This window comes from Colobus angolensis, unplaced genomic scaffold (assembly GCF_000951035.1).
Source record: "Colobus angolensis palliatus isolate OR3802 unplaced genomic scaffold, Cang.pa_1.0 Scaffold205, whole genome shotgun sequence".
Taxonomy (NCBI): domain Eukaryota; kingdom Metazoa; phylum Chordata; class Mammalia; order Primates; family Cercopithecidae; genus Colobus; species Colobus angolensis.
In genome coordinates this window covers 4327191-4349029 of record NW_012115211.1, presented here as the reverse complement: position 1 = coordinate 4349029, position 21839 = coordinate 4327191, and the positions used below count along the sequence as shown (strand labels likewise).

The 21839-nt window shown below is 37.6% G+C and overlaps 1 protein-coding gene across 1 annotated transcript in view; it reads left to right on the top strand.

The window, feature by feature from the left end:
* Positions 1 to 21839, top strand: part of NBAS (neuroblastoma amplified sequence) — a 406203-nt gene that overhangs the window by 186369 nt on the left and 197995 nt on the right. Inside the window, exons 30-32 of the mRNA XM_011942078.1 lie at positions 3969 to 4198; positions 9068 to 9180; positions 17089 to 17202. Of these exons, the coding sequence (XP_011797468.1) occupies positions 3969 to 4198; positions 9068 to 9180; positions 17089 to 17202 (457 nt within the window). The remainder of the gene's footprint in view (positions 1 to 3968; positions 4199 to 9067; positions 9181 to 17088; positions 17203 to 21839) is intronic.

The window sequence follows — 21839 nt, the reverse complement described above, 5'->3', positions numbered from 1 at the left end:
TTGTTATGGTTTATTGAATGCAAGAATGATGACCATAAGCTACCCTGGAAGTAATATTATTTAATAATAGCCAATAACTAACTAGTGCTTATAGGTTGAGCGCTTTATTCCTTAACCTCCTGTCTCCCTTGTCTTTTTTCATTACAACACTATCTGTTTAATAGGTTAATCATCAGCTAGAAAATGTGAATTGTACTTGACTTTTCTCACTTCCATAGTTTTATTGGTCACTAAAACTTGTCTAATCCATCTGAGAAAGACCTTGAAATCTGTCCTGTCTTCATCTCTGCTGAACTGCAGCAATCCGCATACTTGTTTCCCTACCTCCAACTCTAGTTTACACTGATAAAAAAGTATTTTTCTAAAACAAATCTTTTCATGACACACTCCTTCTAAAAATGTGTTGTTGTTCCCTATCAATAATCAAAAAGTAGCTCTACTCCTTAGCATGACATAGAAAGCTACAGAAGATGCCAGCTCCCTTACCCCTTCCACTTTTGTCACTGTCCGTCATGTACCCTGTGTTGCAGTAGCACCATCAAGCCTGTCATCAGTTCCTCCGTCCACCCTGCTGTTTCATGTTTCCGTCACTTTGCACACATTGTTCCCTTGGCCTGGAATATATTCCTCTTTCCTTTACTTAGAAAACTCGAAATTAAAGTTCAGAGCTCAGCTCACTAATTATGTTTTCTAGGATACCTTCCTTTGTCCTTCCTCATAAGTTGCCTCTACTATAATCTTTCTTTAAAATGTAGTTATTTGTTTATTTGTGCATTTTTTTCATTTGGTCATCAGCTCCTAGACAGACATTATTATATCATGTGGACTCTCATATCCCCTAATGCGTTTTATAACATATGGAATATAAAGGATACGTAAGAAATGGTTGTCAGTTGACTGGGAGTATAATCCAGGGGGATTTACTCATTAATTTGGAAGAGATATATACACGTGTGTGTGTGTGTGTGTGTGTGTGTGTGTGTGTGTGTGTCCAATCTCCAAGTCAGAGGCAGATTACCAGTATTTATATTTCCATTTTATATGTGTAAAATCTCCAAGTCAGAGGCAGTTTACCAATATATATATATCCATTTGTGTGGAAAAAATGACCTAACTCATTTTTAATAAGATGCAATCGAAAACAAGTTTTTTTATTTGAATTTTCTTGTTAAGTAAGCCAGATACAAAATCATAAAGAGTATTTCTTGTGTCGCTTTGCTCTTATACTGCAAAGCATAACCCATTGATGAAATTAGAATTGTAAAAATAGGTCTCTGCTTTGTGAAATTGTTTAGTTTTTAAATTCAGGGCGATTTTAACAAAAGAGTGCTAATGTATACTGTTGAGAAATGAATGGTTTCGTATTTGAATTTCAAGTTTTTAAATGCATGAATAACTAATGTTTCTATTGATGATTACAGTCTCTGACCACATACAACTGCCAGTGTCTTCCCCTTTTGCATCTAAAGCAAAACCTGAAACCAACTTCATTAGAACACAATTTGTATGCACATGAGATTTAAAACCCAGCTGTCACTAGTATGTTTGAGGTAGTGTTTTTACATTGGAGTGGCATTATTTTGATTCATTCCTGTTTCTGATTCTGATTGTAAAATTGGCAGTAAGTATATTACATTTGAATTATTTTCTGTGTGGAGTAATCCATCAAAACAACTCATTATATTATGTTTTAAAAATATTTTAACACCTTTTTATTAGGCTTTGGTATTTTAATGACTTCTGTCCATGGGTCTCCCTTGTGGAGAAAACATTTGAAAGCATATCATAACAGTTTTGAAAAGGCTGTAGGAGACAGTAGTAAAAATTTGACAGACTTAAAAATTTAAATATCATTTAAAATATGCTCTGTTGTCTTAGTGACTTGGTTGTTAGAGTTTGCTGTCCTTGGAAAATAATTTGAAAGTTCTAGTGGCATAATTTTGAAAATGTTAGATAAAGATTTATATATAGCCTGTAGAACAGAAATCTATGTTGTTCATTTTAGCAAACTGTTCCAAGTTTTAGGGCAAGTATATTTTTCAGTATTGGACATTGACTCTTTACTGCTTACTTGAGTAGACCAGAGATATATGGAGAAACTATGACATATAAGTCATCTGGATTAGACATATTGTAAGCCATTTTCATCTGTCAGATATAAGTGATTAGGGTTGCTCTTTAATAGTTTGCTTTCTGTCACAGTATCTGTTTTATAGCGGATCCCTCTTAGATACAGTGTTTTTATCCTTATCAGACATCTTAGCAAAGACTTGTCTAAAAATGCCTTCTGCAGGAAGCCTAGACACAAAGAAGTGAAAATAAGGGCATCTTGTGAAGATTGGATGGTCTTCTTAATTATATTGAAACTCTTGCTTCTCCATTAAATGTTACTTTTTAGAAATCTCTTATTTCTGTGCTATCCTCATTCAACTATAGAGTGACGGGAGTACATTTTGGGGGAAGTTCTTAGACTAATTATATGTAACGTTGTTAGTGTACGTTTAAAAGGATTGCTTTGTTTATGTAAACAATCTCAATTATAGAAGTAATTTTGTGTTAATCGATGTTAGTTGCCTAGTAGAGTACAGTGATATTTGTATGAATATCTTCAGTATCTCTTGTTTTATTTAAATAATTTTTAATATGTACATTATTAAAAAACTCAGCATTATAATATACTTTAATTTTAATGACTGCTTGTAAGTATAGCATTTGTGGCATGACTGGTTCATAAGACTGAATTCAGATGCTTCAAGCTGTATTATATTCTTTTTTTTTTTTGAGACGGAGTCTTGCTCTGTCGCCCGGGCTGGAGTGCAGTGGCCAGATCTCAGCTCACTGCAAGCTCCGCCTCCCGGGTTTACGCCATTCTCCTGCCTCAGCCTCCCGAGTAGCTGGGACTACGGGCGCCCGCCACCTCGCCCGGCTAGTTTTTTGTATTTTTTAGTAGAGACGGGGTTTCACCGTGTTAGCCAGGGTGGTCTTGATCTTCTGACCTCGTGATCCGCCCGTCTCGGCCTCCCAAAGTGCTGGGATTACAGGCTTGAGCCACCGCGCCCGGCCCAAGCTGTATTATATTCAAAGATTTTTCTTTTAAGAAATTAAAATGGGGCCGGGAGCGGTGGCTCAAACCTGTAATCCCAGCACTTTGGGAGGCCGAGACGGGCGGATCACGAGGTCCGGAGATCAAGACCATCCTGGCTAACACGGTGAAACCCCGTCTCTACTAAAAAAAATACAAAAAACTAGCCGGGCGAGGTGGCGGGAGCCTGTAGTCCCAGCTACTCCGGAGGCTGAGGCAGGAGAATGGCGTGAACCCGGGAGGCGGAGCTTGCAGTGAGCTGAGATCCGGCCACTGCACTCCAGCCTGGGCAACAGAGCGAGACTCCCTCTCAAAAAAAAAAAAAAAAAAAAAAATTAAAATGTGATCGGGTGCAGTGACTCATACCTTTAATCCCAACACTTTGGGAAGCCAAGGTGAGATGATTGCTTGAGCTGAAGAGTTTGAGACCAGCCTATGGGCTGAACATATCATAGCAAGAACCCATATCAAAAATGAAAATTAAAATTAGGAAAAAGAGAAAAAAAAGAAATGGTTAAAAATAGTTTTAAGCAAAATGGGCCCTGTTGAGAGTGGGATAGTATGTCTAATCCTGTTTTTAATGAATATCAATTTTAGATAGTTGACCTAAGTATTTATTGTAATACATTATTATGCTTAATTTTGGTTTAGTCAATGAAATTATTCTTTCTAAAAGATTGACTTTTTTGATTGAGGGGAAATTCACAGAATGTAAAATTAACCATTTCAAAGTATACAGTTCATTGTCATTTACAATGCTGTGCAGCCACCACCTCTAGGATGGATGTGTTTTTTAATTTCTTTCATTTGGATTTCAGAGCCTTCATTTCATTGAGAATTGAATCTTCCCTTTTTATAGCTAATTCCAGTTTCTCCTTTTTTCCAGATATTTACAGAAAGCCTTCTGTGCTCTAGTCGCCTTGAAAACATCCACCTGGCTGGACAGATGATGCACTGCAGTGCTTGTTCAGAAAATCCCCCAGCTGGTATAGCCCATAAAGGGAAACCCCACTACAGGGTCAGTTACGAAAAGAGTATTGACTTGGTTTTGGCTGCCAGCAGAGAGTACTTCAATTCTTCTACCAACCTCACTGATAGCTGCATGGATCTCGCCAGGTAGAGTAACTCCATATTCTTCTCTAAGATGGAGGGGGAAAGTCAGAATGTACAAACTGTGTTGTTATTTTTCCTTTACAAAATATAATATCACAGGTACAGATTGACTACACTATATGGGGCACAGTTATTTTTTTGCTTGAATATAAAAAGAAAACAATGTTATGAATGTCCATCAGCTTAAACCTTTTTCTCCAGCACGCTTTCTCATGGTCATTTTGGCTGATTATCTATAAGGCTGTGTATTTCTCTTCTCTTGGAAGAGATTCATGCGATAGCCTATAAATTCAAGTTCTGAAAATTTTCGGCATGCATAGGTGATGTCTGTCTTGTTCATGTAGCTTTCACTTTGTTTAGAGATAAGGGACCTAAGGGACCTAAATGCCAGGGCATAAATCTTTGGGGAAAAAAAAAAAGAGACAAGGGACCTGATTAGATGATAAAGCTTAGAAGTCACTTCGTGGCTGAAATTTCTCGACTATAAATTCAATTCCTCTCTTGTCCCCATTGTACTCCGATTTTAGCCCACTCCTCTTATTTAACACTAGTAAGGTGTGTTCATGATCTGAGTTCTCATAATTAGGTATACACAATTGCGGTGATTTTTTTTAGAAGACTTGATTCAGGATTTAAGGTTGCTTTTTATAAAGTTTTTTTTATAAAATTAAAAGAGCCTAATAAATACAGATCAAGGAATAAAATATGTGTCACCTCTGTATTAATGAATCTTAAAAGCTTAAAAAAGATAATCTTCCTTGTTCAGCATTTCAGAAAAGCAGTTTACAGACGGTCCCCAACTTGAGACGGTTCAACTTTCAGTTTTTCAACTTTATGATAGTGTAAACGTGATATGCATTCAGTAGAAACAGTACTTTGAGTACTCATACAACCATTGTGTTTTTCACTTTCAGTTCAGTATTCAGTAAATTACATGAGAAATTCAACATTTTCCTATAAAATAGTCTTTGTGTTCGATGATTAAAAGCCTAGCCAAGCTGTAGGCTAATGGAAGTGTTCTTAGCACTTTTAAGGTCAGCTTAACTAAGCTATGATATTTGTTAGGTTAGGTGTATTAAATATGCATTTTGAATTTATGATATTTTCAACTTGCAATGGGTTTATTGGGACATAACCGCATTGTAAGTTGAGGCACATCTTCAATTGTATTACGTCCGCTGTCCCCTGCCTTCTGAGTGATACGCTGCTGTTCTTGCCACTCCTAGTCATTTTCCAACTCTTGTTTGCAGTGTCTAGTTCCTCTAATACGTATTTCTCCTTCCATTTGTACCCTGGACATCTGAGTCTGTTTTGTTTCTCTTTGTCTGAGATCCCCTTTCTAGACTGTGCTCTACTTTTCTTACTCAGAGCTGTGTTGATCCTCATTCATTTCTAGAGACGTACTTTTTAATTTATTTTTTCTTCCTCAAGGCAACTGACAATTTTTCGGAACCCCTGAGTTTGTCATGTAATCGCTCGTTTTTTGTTTCTTGATCAAATAAACTGAAGAAAGGTAGAATCTCTTCAGTAATAAGGTGGCTATGGTCTCTAGCAAATTATTTACTTATTTGTTATTCTTACTGTGTCTGCTTTTGCAACACTGTACATCCTAAGTTTATCCTGTTTTCTCAGATTTTCTGGTTAACAGTCTGTAAGAGATTATACATTTTATTTGATAGGAATTATCCACTCACTATTTAAACAAAGTAATGAGATTTTTGAGCCCAATCATTTTCCCACTATTTTGCACATTATACCTGTGTATAGTTTTACAAAAATGAGATAATACTATACATTTCTTGTTATTACACACTTTTTTTCAGTTGTTTATGAAGGTAGTACAGATCTGCAGCATTTCCATATGCTTTACGGCATTGTGTCGAGTGGTTGTGCTAGATTTGTTTAGTTCTTTTCTGACTGCATTTAATACACCTTTTCATTGTCCGAGAAGCAGCAGAGTATAGAGGTTAAGAACACAGCAGTTTCTCCAGCCAGATGTCTATGTGCAAATCCACTTTTTTTCAGCTAACAGCGCTGTGACGTTGGGCCAGTCATCAGGACCTCAGGTTCTTCACCTGCAAAATGTGGATAATAGTAGGATCATATCATAGGGCTGTTGTAATATTAACTGAGTATGTAAAGTGGTTAGAACTATGCCTGTTGTAGATGGATAATGCAAGAGGAATTGCTGGATCAAAGGATAAGCACATGCAAAATTTTGATGTTTGTTATCAAATGGCACCACTTTCTTTTCCATTACCTAAGGCACTAAAGGGCCCCTTCTCTAAATTAATTTTCAGTCTTTCCAGTGTTTGCCTGTTGAACAGCTTCATTTGCACTTTAACATTTGAAACTTATTTCTAGCTTTAATTATTTTTCTTTTGGGGTGTTCATCTTTTTACTATTGATTCTTAAGAGCTTATTTTGGAGCATAAGGAACGTTTGCCCTATGCTTATCTCAAATATTTTACTACATTGCCAAGTTTGTATTATATGTGATTTATCTTTCCAATTGCTATTCAGAATTCTTTTAAAATTGTGGTTCTTTTATAATTTCTGTCTTTACTGTCATCCTTTGAAAGACTTTAATTCCCAAGACTAGTAAGACAGTTTTTCATATTTTTTAGTGCTTTGATAGTTTTATTTTTTACATTTCAGTTTTATCTTTATTTGGAATTTATTTTGATATTTTGATTATGGTAGCAATTGGAACACCTTCATTTTACAAGCATGCCGTATGTGTGTAACGTGGCACTGCGCTGATTGCAACCTGTGAGCCTGAGTATATTTCAGTGTTTATAGTTATGTTGAATGTAGAAAATAACTCGTACATTCTTACTGATTAAGGCATTATTTATTAATTAACATTTTATTGAGGAAACAATAAATATTTAAACAATACAAAAAGGATATATTGGAGAGATTGATTTTCCCCCCACATGACTAATAGTTATTTCAGAGCCAGCAAAGCTTAAAAGTAACTCCTCCACTGAGTCCCCCCCATTTCCACCCCCCCACCAGTGATATCTTATCTCAGAAGGAATTACGTTTTCACTAACCATGTTATTGAACTTGACAAAGTTGTTTAAAGCAGTTAGCTCTTTCTTTTTTCCTAAGCGATTCTATTTTTATTTCGAATGATGAAAATACCAAATAGAATAGCTTTTGAAACTGGGAATTGTATTTCACCTCAATCTTTTTGGCAGGTGTTTCCCAGAGATCATTTAAAAAGCTGGTCCTTCTGTATTTCCCCTTCATTGCATCTCTGTCTCTCCCACAAGGACACACCTTCATTTCATGAACATGCCCTGTGTGTATAATGTGGTACCAAACTGACTGTGACCTGTGAGCCTGGGTGCATTTCAGTGTTCACAGCTATATTGAATACAGGAAATAGCCCATACATTCTTACTGATTAAACAGTTATTTATAAACTCTTTGTAAATAAATTGTTGAGGAAGCAATAGATAGCCAAACAATACAAAAAGGATGTATGTATTGACAATAAGTCTCCCTCCTCATTCTAGTTCTCCTAACTTTATCCTTCAGTCATTTTTAAATATTGATTTCTTATGTATCCTTCCAAAACTTTTTATCAAATGTTACCTCTTCTTTCTTAAGTCATGAATAAATTCTTACTATTATGCATACGTTTCTGTGCGCTGTTTTATTTTTCACTCATACTCTGTATTGAAGGTATTTCATGTGAGTACAGACAGATGTATTTTATTCCTTTTTGATGGTTGTAGAATATTCCATTATATGATTTATTTAATTTGTTCCTGATTCGATATGCTTTCTTTCATTTTTAAAAACAGTCTGGTAGTGAGCATCAATCATTATATGTCTTTGAGCACATGTGAGCCTATCTGTAATATAAATTTTGAGAATTTATTTGTAATTTAGAATTTATTTGTAATTCCTGGGTCTAGAGGAAACAAATGTAAAAAAGTGCATTTACAGTTTTGATAGAAACCACAAAGAGGTTATAGACCTTTCACACTTGAATGAACAGTAGATGTGAGTGCACAATTGATTTAAATCCTCCAGTTTTACAAGGGCAGGCTAGGCCCGTATCTGTCACTCAGTCATGTGAATGCCATGCTGGGGCTTAGATGCCTGCATCTCATGATCTGTGATTCTAGCATTCATGAGCCCTTTACCGTCTGATCTATCTTTCTAGTCTTACATTCCAATGTTCCTCTAAACACCTTTAGAGAATGAGTTTATTCATTAAATGAAACTTTTATTAAATGCAGTTTCTTTGAATTTGAACAAAAACTTACTTAAAATACTCCATGGGAATCCCACATTCTTAGCTTAGCAAATCACTTTCTTCTGTAGTTCATCTCAGGACTGTATATTACCAACAGATTCCTCCTTTTTGATCAGAAGCATGTTCTCTGTGCAGTTTCCTAAGTCATTTCTTGTTTCTTTTGAGAGACCAAATTATGACCAAATCAAGACATTTCTGTTTTTCTTAGAAGGGAAACTGGAAATTATCTGAACTTTATCCTTTAAAGAAATTTTTGTAATATAATCATTACGTTTGCATTCAACAGTAAAAACGGCACTAAACACAGAGTTATGGTGCTTCCTACCATGATGCCATTTTGTACTGTGAATGTAGCTGTAGGCAATTACTTCACTTCCGTGAGCTTCAGTTTTAGCTCCCTGAAAAGGCAGATAGATGATGATGTTTGCCTACCTCACAGGCTTACCGCGAGGATTAAGATAACCGAAGGCATCCAGCGGAATGAATTCCTGGGATGTAGTAGATTTTTGGTAAATATGCGTTGGATCTCATGTTGTTGAATATAGAAGGGGGAACATACGTTGCTTCTTTTTAAAAATTTATCTAATTTCTTCTAGGTGCTGCCTACAACTGATAACAGACAGACCCCCTGCCATTCAAGAGGAGCTAGATCTTATCCAAGCCGTTGGATGTCTTGAAGAATTTGGGGTAAAGATCCTGCCTTTGCAAGGTGAGTTTTCTACTTACTGTTGCATTGTTACTAACTTACATTGCAGTAATTTACTAGTATTCTTTTTCAGTTTTTAAAACTAAAGAGTAGCTTTGGTCATGTAATCCATTAGCGATAGATCCTGCCCTTGACCCATTATTTTAAATGAAATCTCAAGTGGAAACCCAAAAGAAAAAATAAAGCCAACATTTTACTATAAATTTATTTTTTAAAGTTCACATGTATAACATTTAAAGAAATAACATCAGTAACAGAGCAGTGAGGCTGTAGGGTAAAAACAAAAGAAAGATGCTGGGGATTATGCCTGAGAACGTATCAGATTTATATCAGTTTTGGTATACAAGTTATTTCTGTATTTTGTTTCCGTTGCATAGATTTATAACTAGCTGTAAATAAAAATAGTTTTTTCTTTTTATGCTTGTGTCAGTATATTCTTTAAGTCCATCTATTTTTTTAAAAGAGGGAATGATAGGAAATTTTTGTTTAGAATTTAATTACTAGAGATATCTTAATATTATTCAACTTCTTTCATTTAAATATAAAAGTCACCTAGGTATCATCCCGAACAGGCATTCTGTTAAAGAGTCACTTGTCTCATCTATTTATGCCGTGAGGACTGTTTGCATCTCATGGTGTACTGGACCTGAAACCTGACCTTCCCTGTTGAGGAAGGTAGATTTTCTGTTGCATTAAATCCTGGACCTCTGCGCCCTAAATGACCAGAGTGGCTTGGTATTATTAGCAGTGTGCTTGGCTGGCTTCCTTGTAATCTGTTACCTCTGTTCTTAACTCTGGAAATATTTGAGACTGATGGTGGCAGAGGTTTAGATTTCTTATGAGTTCCTTGGTGTCTTTGTCCTGTGTAATGATTAGAGTTGGATGGATTTTAGAGGATATGGGCCAGTAGAGACATTCTCATGTTTTCAGTGGGTTTCCAATGTGACTTGACTAAAAGTTAAAGTTTTGCATCTCAGACAAACTCATTAGGCTGGGCACAGTGGCTCACACCTGTAATCCCAGCACTTTGGGACGCTGATGTAGGAGGTTCACTTAAGTCCAAAAGCTTGAGACCAGCCTGGGCAACATAGTGAGACCCTGTCTCTACAAAAATTTTAAAAGTTAGCCGAATGTAATGGCATGCGTATGTAGTCCCAGCTACTCAGGAGGCTGAGGTGGGAGGACTGCTTGAGCCCAGGAAGTTGAGGCTGCAGTAAGCCATGATCATGCCATTGCATTCCAGCCTGGGCAACAGACCTAGACCCTGTCTCAAAAAAATTATTAGACTCAAAAGAGGTAATATTATTACTTTGAATATCATTGTTTGGAAACAATTTGTATGTGATTATAACTATCTTGTGGTATCTTCAGCAATTTTATCTAATGTGATTGCTAAATCACTAGAAAATTTTATTCATTTGTACAATTCATGTAATTTTTGAGCTCAAAACTTCTTAAAATTGTGAAGATTTTTATTCTTAAATGTCTGAAGTCATTAACTACTTCCCCCTCAAATATTTATTTAATTGCAGTTTTAGTCAAGGAAGAATCCAGAGCACAATGAAGCTTTTGCTCTGTTTTTATCTCTTGTTAGTCCATGCTGTTACACATTTAACTGTGTGTGTGTGTGTGTATGTGTGTGTGTGTGTGTATCTGTGTGTCTGTGTTTTACCTCCTTATATAATTCAAGCAGATTGGTATAATACAAAAAATTTTTCTTACACTCCACCCAAGTGCTACTGGATTTTGAAATATTACATTGAGCCCTGATTTTCTGTGCTGATCAATTAGCAGTATTTTTGGCTGGTGATATGTATATCGGCTGCTGGATTTGAATACCCGCAACCAAAACCGCTGCCCTGCTGTAGCTTCTGAGAATTTTCTGACTGAGGAGTATTTTAAGAAAGACATTTGCTTTCATGTCTTGACAGCTTTCCACCTTGATATATTGATTTGGAGTTTCCCATTAGAATGACTGTCAGAAAACCTTCCGAATGTGAAGATGGAATATTGCCTTTGTATACTTTTTGTTGTGTTTATCTCACAGATGCCATTTAGGTTTTAGCTTCTTTTGTATTCATCAGTAATATTGGAGAAAGAAAACAACTTGATATTTAGAAATTTATGGTTTAGGTATTTTTATTGTAGTCAGTGTACATAGTTCATTTTGTCATTTTGCTTTGTTTTGAAGCTTTCTTTGCCTACACTCCAGGAGTTGCTGTTTCTTGTCAAGTAAAGGCAAGCATTTCTAACTAAGTTGTAATCAATGAGCTAATTGAAAAGAGGAATGGAAGTCGCATGTAAAAATGACTCCCTATGTGTGAGTCTTCTGTGAAATATTTGTGTGTGTGTGTATGTGTATGCTTTTCTCTTTATTTTGGGTGTTTATGTAAATTTTTCTTAATATTTAAACGAGCAGCCTTTGAATATTTCATTTGGTCCACATGTTCTTTCTATAATAGGGCATGTCAGCTTTTCTGACTTATAGCATTTTAGTTATACTCAGCCTGGAGCTACTTCTGCCACTTATTACTGGGTAACTGGGGGCAAGTTTTAACCTTTCTTTAGGTTTTCTCATTTACCAAGTGGGGGTACTAATAAGAATCTTACAGAATTGCTTATAAGGAATATGTATACATTTATAGTGCCTAAGATATAGTAAGGACTGTACAATATCAATGATTATTTTTGATACTTAAAGGTATTTTTTAAATAATCATAGAATTAGTGTGGTCTCATCTGTCTTCTCATTCTCCCTGCTTCCTTTCTCTTCATTCCTGTTTCCTTTCTTCCTCACGTTCTTCCCCTCCCTCCTCAGCATCTGTTCATTGCCCTCTCTCCACCTCCCCGCCTTTGCTTTCTTTAATAAACATAAATTTAGGCACTTACCCTACTCTGGGAACTGAAATAATGACGGGGACAAGGCACATCCTATGACTTTACAGGGCTGTCACACTGATAATGAGACAGGATTACCCCAGAGTGTCATGTGTGAGCTTACATTATGGTGCAGCCACTTTGAGCTGTGTAACCTGTGGCAACAGTGTCTTTGAGGTTCACATTTCTCAGATTGGGATACTAATAAAATATTCCTTACACAGTCCTGTAAGTTATATCTGGAGAAACCTAGTATTAGAAGATTCCACTTTATAAGTATTTCTGTGAATATGTCAGTAGATAATAATATAGCTAATATTTATTGAGTGATTTTTATGTTCCAAATATACTTTATATGTATTCACTAATTCACAAAATGCCTTTTGGGCATTGTATTAACCTGTTCTTACACTGCTATAAAGAAATACCCAAGACTGGGTAATTTATAAAGGTAAGAGGTTTAATTGACTCACAGTTCCACATGACGGGGGAGGTGTCAGGAAACTTACAGTCATGGCAGAAGGCAAAGGGGAAGCGAGGATCTTCTTCATCGGTTGCTGGGAAAGAGAAGAGTGTATTTGAGAACGAGGAAGTGCCACGCTTTTAAACCATCAGTACTAGTGAGAACTCAATCTCAAGAGAACAGCATGGGGGAAACCGCCCCCATGATCCAGTCACCTTCCACCAGGTCATTCCCTCAACACCTGGAGATTACAATTCAAGATGAGATTTGGGTGGGGACACAAAGCCTAACCATATCGTTTCACGCAGGCCCCTCCCAAGTCTCATGTCCTCACGTTTCAAAACCAATCGTGCCTTCCCTGCAGTCCCCCAAAGTCTTAACTCATTTCAGGATTAACTCAAAAGTTCAAGTCCAAAATCTCATCTGTGACAGGACAAGTCCCTTCTACCTAGGAACCTGTAAAATCAAAAGCAAGCTAGTTACTTCCAAGATCCAATGGGTTACAGGCATTGGATAAATACCTCCATTCCAAATGGGAGAAATTGGCCAAAGCAAAGGGGCCACAGGCCCCTGCAAGTCCGAAACCCAGCAGGGCAGTCATTAAATCTTAAAGCTCCAAAATAATATCCTTTCACTCCATGTCTCACATCCAGGGCACACTGATGCAAAGGGTGGGCTCCCATGGCCTTGAGCAGCATGGTAGCTCATGCTTCTAATCCCAGGACTTTGGGAGCCTGAGGTGAGTTGATTGCTTGAGCTCAGGAGTTTGAGACCAGCCTGGGCAACGTGGCAAAACCCGTCTCTATTTTTTAAAAAATTAAAAAATTAGCCAGGTTTGGTGGTGCATGGCTGTAGTCCCACTTGGGGTGCTAAGGCAGGAGGATCGCTTGTCCTAGTAGACCGAGGCTGCAGTAAGTTGAGATTGTGCCACTGCACCCAAGCCTGGGCAACAGAGCGAGACCCTATCTCAAAATAAAACCATGCCATGTAAGGTGGTGGTATTGTTTCCAATGTTCAGATGATGAAATCAAGGCACAGGGAGGTTAAGTAACTTGACTGGGTTGCCTAGGGTCATCCAGTTAGTTAGAGGTGGAGCCAGGATTCAAACCTAGGTAGTTTGGCTCAAAAACCTACATTTGTAACAGCAGACAATACTCTACTGAGGAAAAGGTGTGAGAGTAAAAGGTTCTTTAAGAAGGAAACTCTTATCCTCTTACTGGTCAGCTAAGTGTCTGACTCCTACGTATTACACCTTCCTGGCCTACACAATTCAAATTTGTATAATACTTCCACAACATCACTAGTAACTTCATATGTTGTGGACCTTTGTTGCCATTCCCGAGTGACTGAAATTGATATTGCATAACTATTGTTTGAGGGGCATTTGGAATATAGGTAGCCAGTTAGAAAATGCATTTTACATTTGAGACACACAGGCACACATATGTCTGTGTGTGTGTATGTATACGTGTATTTTATAAAAGGTTTTTAAAAAATCACTTGAGATATATTCATGATTTCCACAGGAAAATTAGTTTAATTATTAAAAGGTACATACATGCATATCTTTTTCATGCTCATTCATTCAGTTTGGAAAGGAATTTTAGGAATTGAGCACTTCTTCCTTCTTGGAAAGATAGTAATATCTAGGGCTTGAATTTATTTAACTGACAGTTCACATTTTGAAATATAATTAAGCAGGCCCTAAATCAGCAGAAAAAGGGAACTAGAATAGTGATTGTCCAGAGGGTCAGAAAATACGTAAGTAAATAAAGTAAAAAGTCATTTGAACAGGGTAATTGCAGTCTATTAGAATCCCGCTCTCCAAATTTGTTTAATGTACTTCAAATATTAGTAGTGTGCGTTGCTTAGGGCAATAGGAGACAAATAATTAAAGATGAGTGTTCCATTAAATGGAAGTTTAGAGAAAATGATGATCCATTGCTGTGTGGGGTTTCAGTTCTCTACCTTGATTTTATTGAGCTAGAAAAAGAGTGGTAAAAGTAAGGAAGTCAGTTTAGTAGAATTACTAAAGCTAGAGCTTCTCTAAGAGGAATACAGTAATTCATCAACAAAGCCATAAAAGCAGCTATGAAAACTCCAGATTTTTACATAGCAGAATGCAAATAATATCTGCGACAAGTTTTGTTTTGAAAATCAAATTAGAAATATGTTAAAAGTACCTGTCTCATAATTATCATATGTTACTGAATCTGGAAAAAGCCCCACAAAATAGTAGCAGATATTGAGGAAAAAATTCACAATATTTTTATTGTGATAAGGCACGGAAAGGCTTGAAGTATACTGTATCGGTGAGTTTTTACAATCGTGCTGTAGTGAAAAACTCAGAATCTCCATAATATGTGATAACAGACTTATTCCTTGCTCACAATCGTGTCCACTTTGGTTGGCCGCAGCACCACCCCATGAGACACGGCCTTGTCACAGTAGAGGGGAAAGATCTGTAGTGGAATTCCACAATTCCACTGTTAAGATAACAGTGTTCACTCAGAAGTGGCATGTATCATTTCCACTCACATTAATTGCCTGTAGATGTCACAGGGCCAAGCCTTCTGTTACTGAAGCAGGAATTTGGGATATGAATAGTTGCAGTGGATAATTGGGAAGAGTAATACAATCTGTAGAAGCTATACTCAGATGTAGGTATTAGCAATGGTGATTTTGAAGGAAGTAACTGAAGAGTACATTTACTTTATATTTTATAGTGAAGGCCACACACAACAGAATTATTATTGTACATACATAAAGATTCATTTTAAGAGAGTCTAGGTCAGGTGTGTTGGCCCATGCCTGTAATCCTAGCACTTTGGGAGGCAGAGGAGGGAAGATCACAAGGTCAGGAGTTCTAGACCAGCCTGGCCAATATGGTGAAACCCCGTCGCTACAAAGAATACAGAAATTAGCCAGGCGTGGTGGCATGTGCCTGTAGTCCCAGCTTCTGGGGAGACTGAGACAGAAGAATCGCTTGAACCTGGGAGGCAGACGTTGCAGTTAGCTGAGATTGTGCCACTGCACTCTAGCCTGGGCAACAGAGGGAGATTCCATCTCAAAAAATAAAAAAGAGAGAGTCAAAACATTAGGAAACACACACTGAAGTATTTAGCAATAAAGAGAAATGTTATTTGCAACTTATTCTCAAATGGTTCAGAAAAAAATAAATGTGTATGTATATTTGTGTGTATATATGTGTAACTGTGTATATATGCACATGTATACATGTGTATTATAAATATGTATATGTATTTGTACATGTATAAGTATTTGTGCACATACATATTTGTGTGTGAATATACAGAGGAAGGAAGCAGGGAGGGTGTGTGTGCATGATTGCACATGGGCATGTGTGAAGGCACAAATTATTAATCATCTGTTAACCTCAGCAAAGAGTATAGAGGATTTCTTTGTACTTTCCTTGCAACCTTTTATGAGTTTAACATTAAATTGTAATAAATCCTTACCTTCCCCCCAAAAAGCCCATTCCAGAGAAAAAACACCACCTCTGTTCTTTATCTCCCCCGTCCCTGGCCCCTCTCACCTATGTAGAAGTTTTCAGAGAACACAAGATGTATGGAGAACAGCCACTGATTTAGGAAAGGATAGATTCAAGGTGTGAAAACATTTAGCGAGCTGTGTTGGATTTCGGTCCCATCACTTTTTCAGTGACCTTTGCCGAAGTACTTAACCTTTCTGCACCTCAGTTTCTTCTCTTGAGGATAATAGTACCTGCCTTCTATTAATAAGAGTTTGCTGTGTAGGGTTAATATACATTAAAGCACCCCCAACAGTGCCTGAGATGTAGCTCGTGGTATTCCTTTCACAATAGCTGTTATTATCGTAGTTGTTTGTTATTATAATTACTGGGGGCCAGTCTCCCTGGCAGTGCCGTGTTTCTTACAGGTTGCCATCTCTACTGTAAATAAGTACCATTTGTTCCTAGAATATTCGTAGTACCTTTTGTCTAAGGTTTTTTAAATGTGATTTTCATTTCTTCATAGTTTGACTTGGTTTGATCAGATGTGTTTTATTTTCCTAATATCCAGTTTATGTTGGAAAATTGGGCTTATGTTTGGAGGAAGGTTAATAAATTGCAACAGTAAGCACTTTGAAGACTTCTGCCCTCCAAACTGGGGTGATGAGTGGAGATAGCAAATGGATATTTAGAGCAAGGAATGGGGCTTAGGAGGTGAGCTGTGAGGGGGCTGGTATAATACTAAGTATCATATACAAATACTGTCTTGTTTAAATTTTTCCCTAAGTCCCAATATGGTACATAAAATAGTGACACAGCTTTTTCTAGTTTCAGATTAATACTTCGTTTCCTATGCTTCAGAATTTTGGTTATAAAGAAAAGATCAAGGTTGTACATTGTTTACTCAGAAGCAATAATAATTTTGCCGTTTGTTAAACATGCCTTTTACTTTTACTTAATTCTCCTTCATCTGAAGGCTTACACAATTTTCATTTTCTTTGGATGCCTTGTGTTAGGAAGGCCATTAACACCCTTTTGTGATGTCCCTGGTCCAAGTCTCTAATATGTCTTTCTTTTGTAGTGCGATTGTGCCCTGATCGGATCAGTCTCATCAAGGAGTGTATTTCCCAGTCCCCAACATGCTATAAACAATCTACCAAGCTTCTGGGCCTTGCTGAGCTGCTGAGGGTTGCAGGTAAGTCTTTTGAGTACTAAACTGCAGAATAAGCTTTCTGTATTATTTTTGACATCATTGCAGGAGAATAGCAGAATACATACTTAAGGTATCAGAAGAACATCTTTTTTATTAGATGGGGTCTTGCTCTGTTGCTGAGGCTGGAGTGCAGTGTAATCCTCCTGCCTCAGCCTCTCAACTAGCTAAGAAGAGCATCTTTGGGCAAGGATTAGTATTTTCTAGAAAAATTGGCATGTTATATAAATGTGCCAATATTGAGCTTATGGAACCATCCGTTATTTAAATGAAGACAGGCTTATTCAGGGTGCCTCAAAGTGGTTGTGTGATCAGGAGCAGAAGTCATTTATAATCAGAAAACTTACATATAAAACAAACCAACCTTACCAGTTCACCTTCAGTGTCTAAATTTGGTTTTGTGTTTGAACCTGAACAATTTGTTAGAAAACTTTATGCATTTACTATTTGGTGGCGTTTTCATGTATTGTATCTCATTTAATCATCTCATAAATGATGTTGATTTTGATATTCTCATTTTGTAAGGGAAGTTGGAGATCAGAGAAGTTAAATATTTTGCCCAGCAAGGTTAAATAGTAGGCTTTGGCTTTTAAGGAAAGTCTTTTTGACTCTACATTTCATATTTCCTTAACTACATTGTTCTGCTCACCAGTCTTTTTAATACTTTTTTTTTTTTTTTTTTGTAATTTTGTCTTATGCTGATCTCTGCAAGAACAGTTGTTGGTCATTTGGTTGTATAAGCAGTGGTTTCAAATTGGATTCCTCTAAGCCACATATATATTTAACATATTTAATGGACTAAATATTTTATAATTGTAATATGTAGGACTCTTAAGGTCTCTAGTTTTAGTAATCGTGTGTGTCACTTATCCTTTTCTAGTCTGTGTGAAGGTATAGCATCAGCATCTTTATCTTTGGACTTGCACATGGCAATGTGATGGTTGTGTGATTAGGGCCAGTTATCCATTGTGAGACATCTAGAACGAATGGGGAGAACAGTGCGTGTGGAGTCAGAACACCAGTTCAGGTTCTAACTCTGTGCCACACATTTGCTAAATTAGTTTAATTCCATTTTCTGCATCTGGAAAATAGGAATGATACCCCCTTTCTTCACCCATGAAGTTATGAGAGACCCAAATGAGTTAATGCATGTGAAAGTGCTCTGTAAACTCTGATCATCAGGGAAGAATTCCATAAGGATCCAGGCCACAGAAGCTAACAAAGCAGCTCAGAGGTGCCATCTGCATTTTTGTGCTCCTACTAGGATTTGTTTCCTCTTGATGTGTTAACATAGTAACAGGAATACCTGTGGTCTTGGTAATCTATATGAATTTTTAATGGGAAGAGAGAAAGTAATATTTTTCTGCTAGGTACCGTGGATACAAAGTTCTGTTACACATAGCTGCTGCCCTCTGAGAATTTAGACTCTTAGAGAGCCAGGGAAACAAGTAATTATGCTGCCAACACAGGATGTGATCCTAGTGCATGGCTTATGTAAACAAATATTAGAAGACTTGAAGAAAGGCCATGCTAATTTTTGCCTGGGGAATTAAGAAAGTTATCATAAAGCAGGTGGCCTTTACCTTATAGAGAATTTTGGTTATCTGTTACTGCTTTACGAACCACCCAAAACCTGGTGGCTTATAAAGCAACCATTTATTTTTCTCTCTCCAGAAAAAGAGAAGAGATTTTCTCAATCTCCTCTGAAGATTGGGCTCAGCTAAGCAGGTCATGGTCTTTTACGAAATTGCATCAGATCGTGGGTAGGGATGGACTCATGTCAAAGGCTGCATTACTCATATGTCTGGGTACTTGGGCTGGGAAGACTTAAATAGCTGGGGGCTGCTACAGGGCTTTACAGGCAGCTCTTCTCTCTGTGATTTCTCCTTGTACTTTTTCCATTTGATGGTCTCAGTGTACCCAGACTTCCTTCTTGTTGGCTGAAGGCTTCTGGAGTCAGTGCTCCAGGAGTATCCAGCAAAATCTTCAAGGCATTTTCTTTTTTTTCTTGAGATGCAGTTTCACTGGTGTTGCCCAGGCTGGAGTTCAATGGCGCTATCTCGGCCCACTGCAACCTGTGCCTCCTGGGTTCAAGCGAGTCTCCTGCCTCAGCCTCTTGAGTAGCTGGGATTACAGGCATGCACCACCACACCCAGCTAATTTTGTATTTTTAGTAGAAACGGGGTTTCCCCATGCTGGTCAGGCTGGTCTCAGTCAAACTCCTAACTTCAGGTGATCCACCTGCCTCGGCCTCCCAAAGTGCTGGGATTACAGATGTGACCACCACCTGCATTTTCAAATCTAGCCTTGGTATTCGGGCTGCTTCATTTCCAGTGTATTTTATTCTTGGACGCAGTTATACAGACCTTACCAACTTCACGGGGAATATTTACAGACCCCGCCCGAAGGCACTAATGGGGCTGAAGGTTCTGCTTCTAAGAAGGCTCATTCACATGGCTCTTGGCAGGGGGCCTCAGTCCTTTATGGCTGTTGGTAAGAGGCCTCAGTTTCCTGCTACATATAACTTTTCTTCGGGCTGCTTGAGTGTGTTCTCTCAACATGGCAGCTGGTTTCTCCTAGAGCGATTTGATTCACAAGGAAGCAAAGAGGAAGATGTAATGCCTTTTGTGATGTGGTCTTGGAAGTCACACAGCATCACTTCCACTTTATTTGTAGAACTAAATCACTCAGATGAGCCCTTTGCTTATGTTTTTCGTTTAATCCACCTGCTCAGATTGGAATTTTCTTGAATTAAAAACAGTGAAATAACTTTGAAAGATAACTGTTTGGCATATCTTTATAAAAAATTTCCATCAACAACAATAATAATACTAATTTTATGCTTTAATACTTATCTCAGTTCCTTCTCTGTCCTTTATAGGCAGAAATAGGAATCTCATTTTGAAAGTAGGGAGATAGGAATAGAGAAAAGTTAAATAATTATTGAGGATTTCATAGTTAAGAGGTTGTAAGTTAAACCCTTTACTAGTATTCTATGTTTCCACCTTTTTTGAGTGGACTTTATTGTCCTTCATTTCATTCACAAGACCTTTGCATCTGGCTGTTTTCATAGACATTCAGCAGATTTTACCACATCTCAAAACAAAAATTAATTGATCTGATAACATAAGAGAAAGGAATGCATCCAAAGGAGGTTATGAAAGAGACTGAGTAGTTTAGATACCTGGTCTGTTAGTCACAACTCAACCAGAGGGGCAGAAACTGTAGGAGAGATACATGTTAGAGACTTCATTACCAGGACTGGGCTTTTACTGCTATGGGGTATGGCTAAGCAAGTCTGAAATCCATAGGTAGTCAGTCAGGAAGAGAAGATCAGGAGCAGGAGGAAACTCTATGGACATGGCCTGAAGCTGTCATTCACAGGTGGGAGTCTCTCCCCAACCATCAGTTCTTTCTTTATTTTATTACTTTATTTTTTAGGTTTTTGTTTACAGAGATGAGGTCTTACTATTTTGCCCAGGCTGGTTTTGAACTCCTGGGCTCAAGCAGTTCACCACCAAGCAATGAGCCTCCATACCTGACCCTAGAATCTTTTTAGAATAGACTGGGCCAATACTTGCCTTGGATTTTATTTAAACTTATGAAGCACATAAAGAAGATGGATAGGGACACATTTTTAAAGTTTTATTCAACCCTTTCTGTAACATGTTCGCTTTTTCCTCCAAACCATATTATAGCTTGGAAAATCAAGGGTCCTATACGTATTTTCTATTTTTTCCTGGAAAAAATATATATATATTTTTTGAGACAGAGTTTCACTCCTATTTCTCAGGCTAGAGTACAATGGCATGATCTCAGCTCATCGCAGCCTCCGCCTCCTGGGTTCAAGTGATTCTCCTGCCTCAGCCTCCCAAGTAGCTGGGATTACAGGCATGTGCCACCAAACCCGGCTAATTTTTTGTATTTTTAGTAGAGATGGGGTTTCTCCATGTTAGTCAGGCTGGTTTTGAACTCCTGACCTCAGGTGATCTGCCTGCCTTGGCCTCCCAAAGTGCTGGGATTATAGGCATGAGCCACTGTGCCCGGACATTTCCTGGAAATAATAAAAATAATTTTCAGGCTCTTTAGAATATGAAATATTTTAGATTTTTGTCCTTTTTAGCCTACATATCCAAATTACATTGTATTTGTTTTGTAGCTGAATTATTTGTCTTATAATTGAAAATGACATTCCAAATTTAATCTATGCCATTTTTGTGTTTTTCTTTTTTTGAGCCAGAGTCTCACTCTGTCACCCAGGCTGGAGTGCGGTGGCACGATCTTGGCTCACTGCCACCTCTGCCTCCTGGGTTCAAATAATTCTCATGCCTCAGCCTCCCAAGTAGCTGGAATTACAGGCATCTGCCACCATCCTAGCTAATTTTTGTATTTTTATTTTATAAATTTTATTTATTTATTTATATTATATTTTAAGTTCTAAGGTACATGTGCACAACATGCAGGTTTGTTACATATGTGTACATGTGCCATGTTGGTGTGCTGCACCCATTAACTTGTCATTTACATCAGCTGTATCTCCTAATGCTATCCCTTCCCGTTCCCCCAACCCCACAACAGGCCCCAGTGTGTGATGTTCCCCTTCCTGTGTCCAAGTGTTCTCA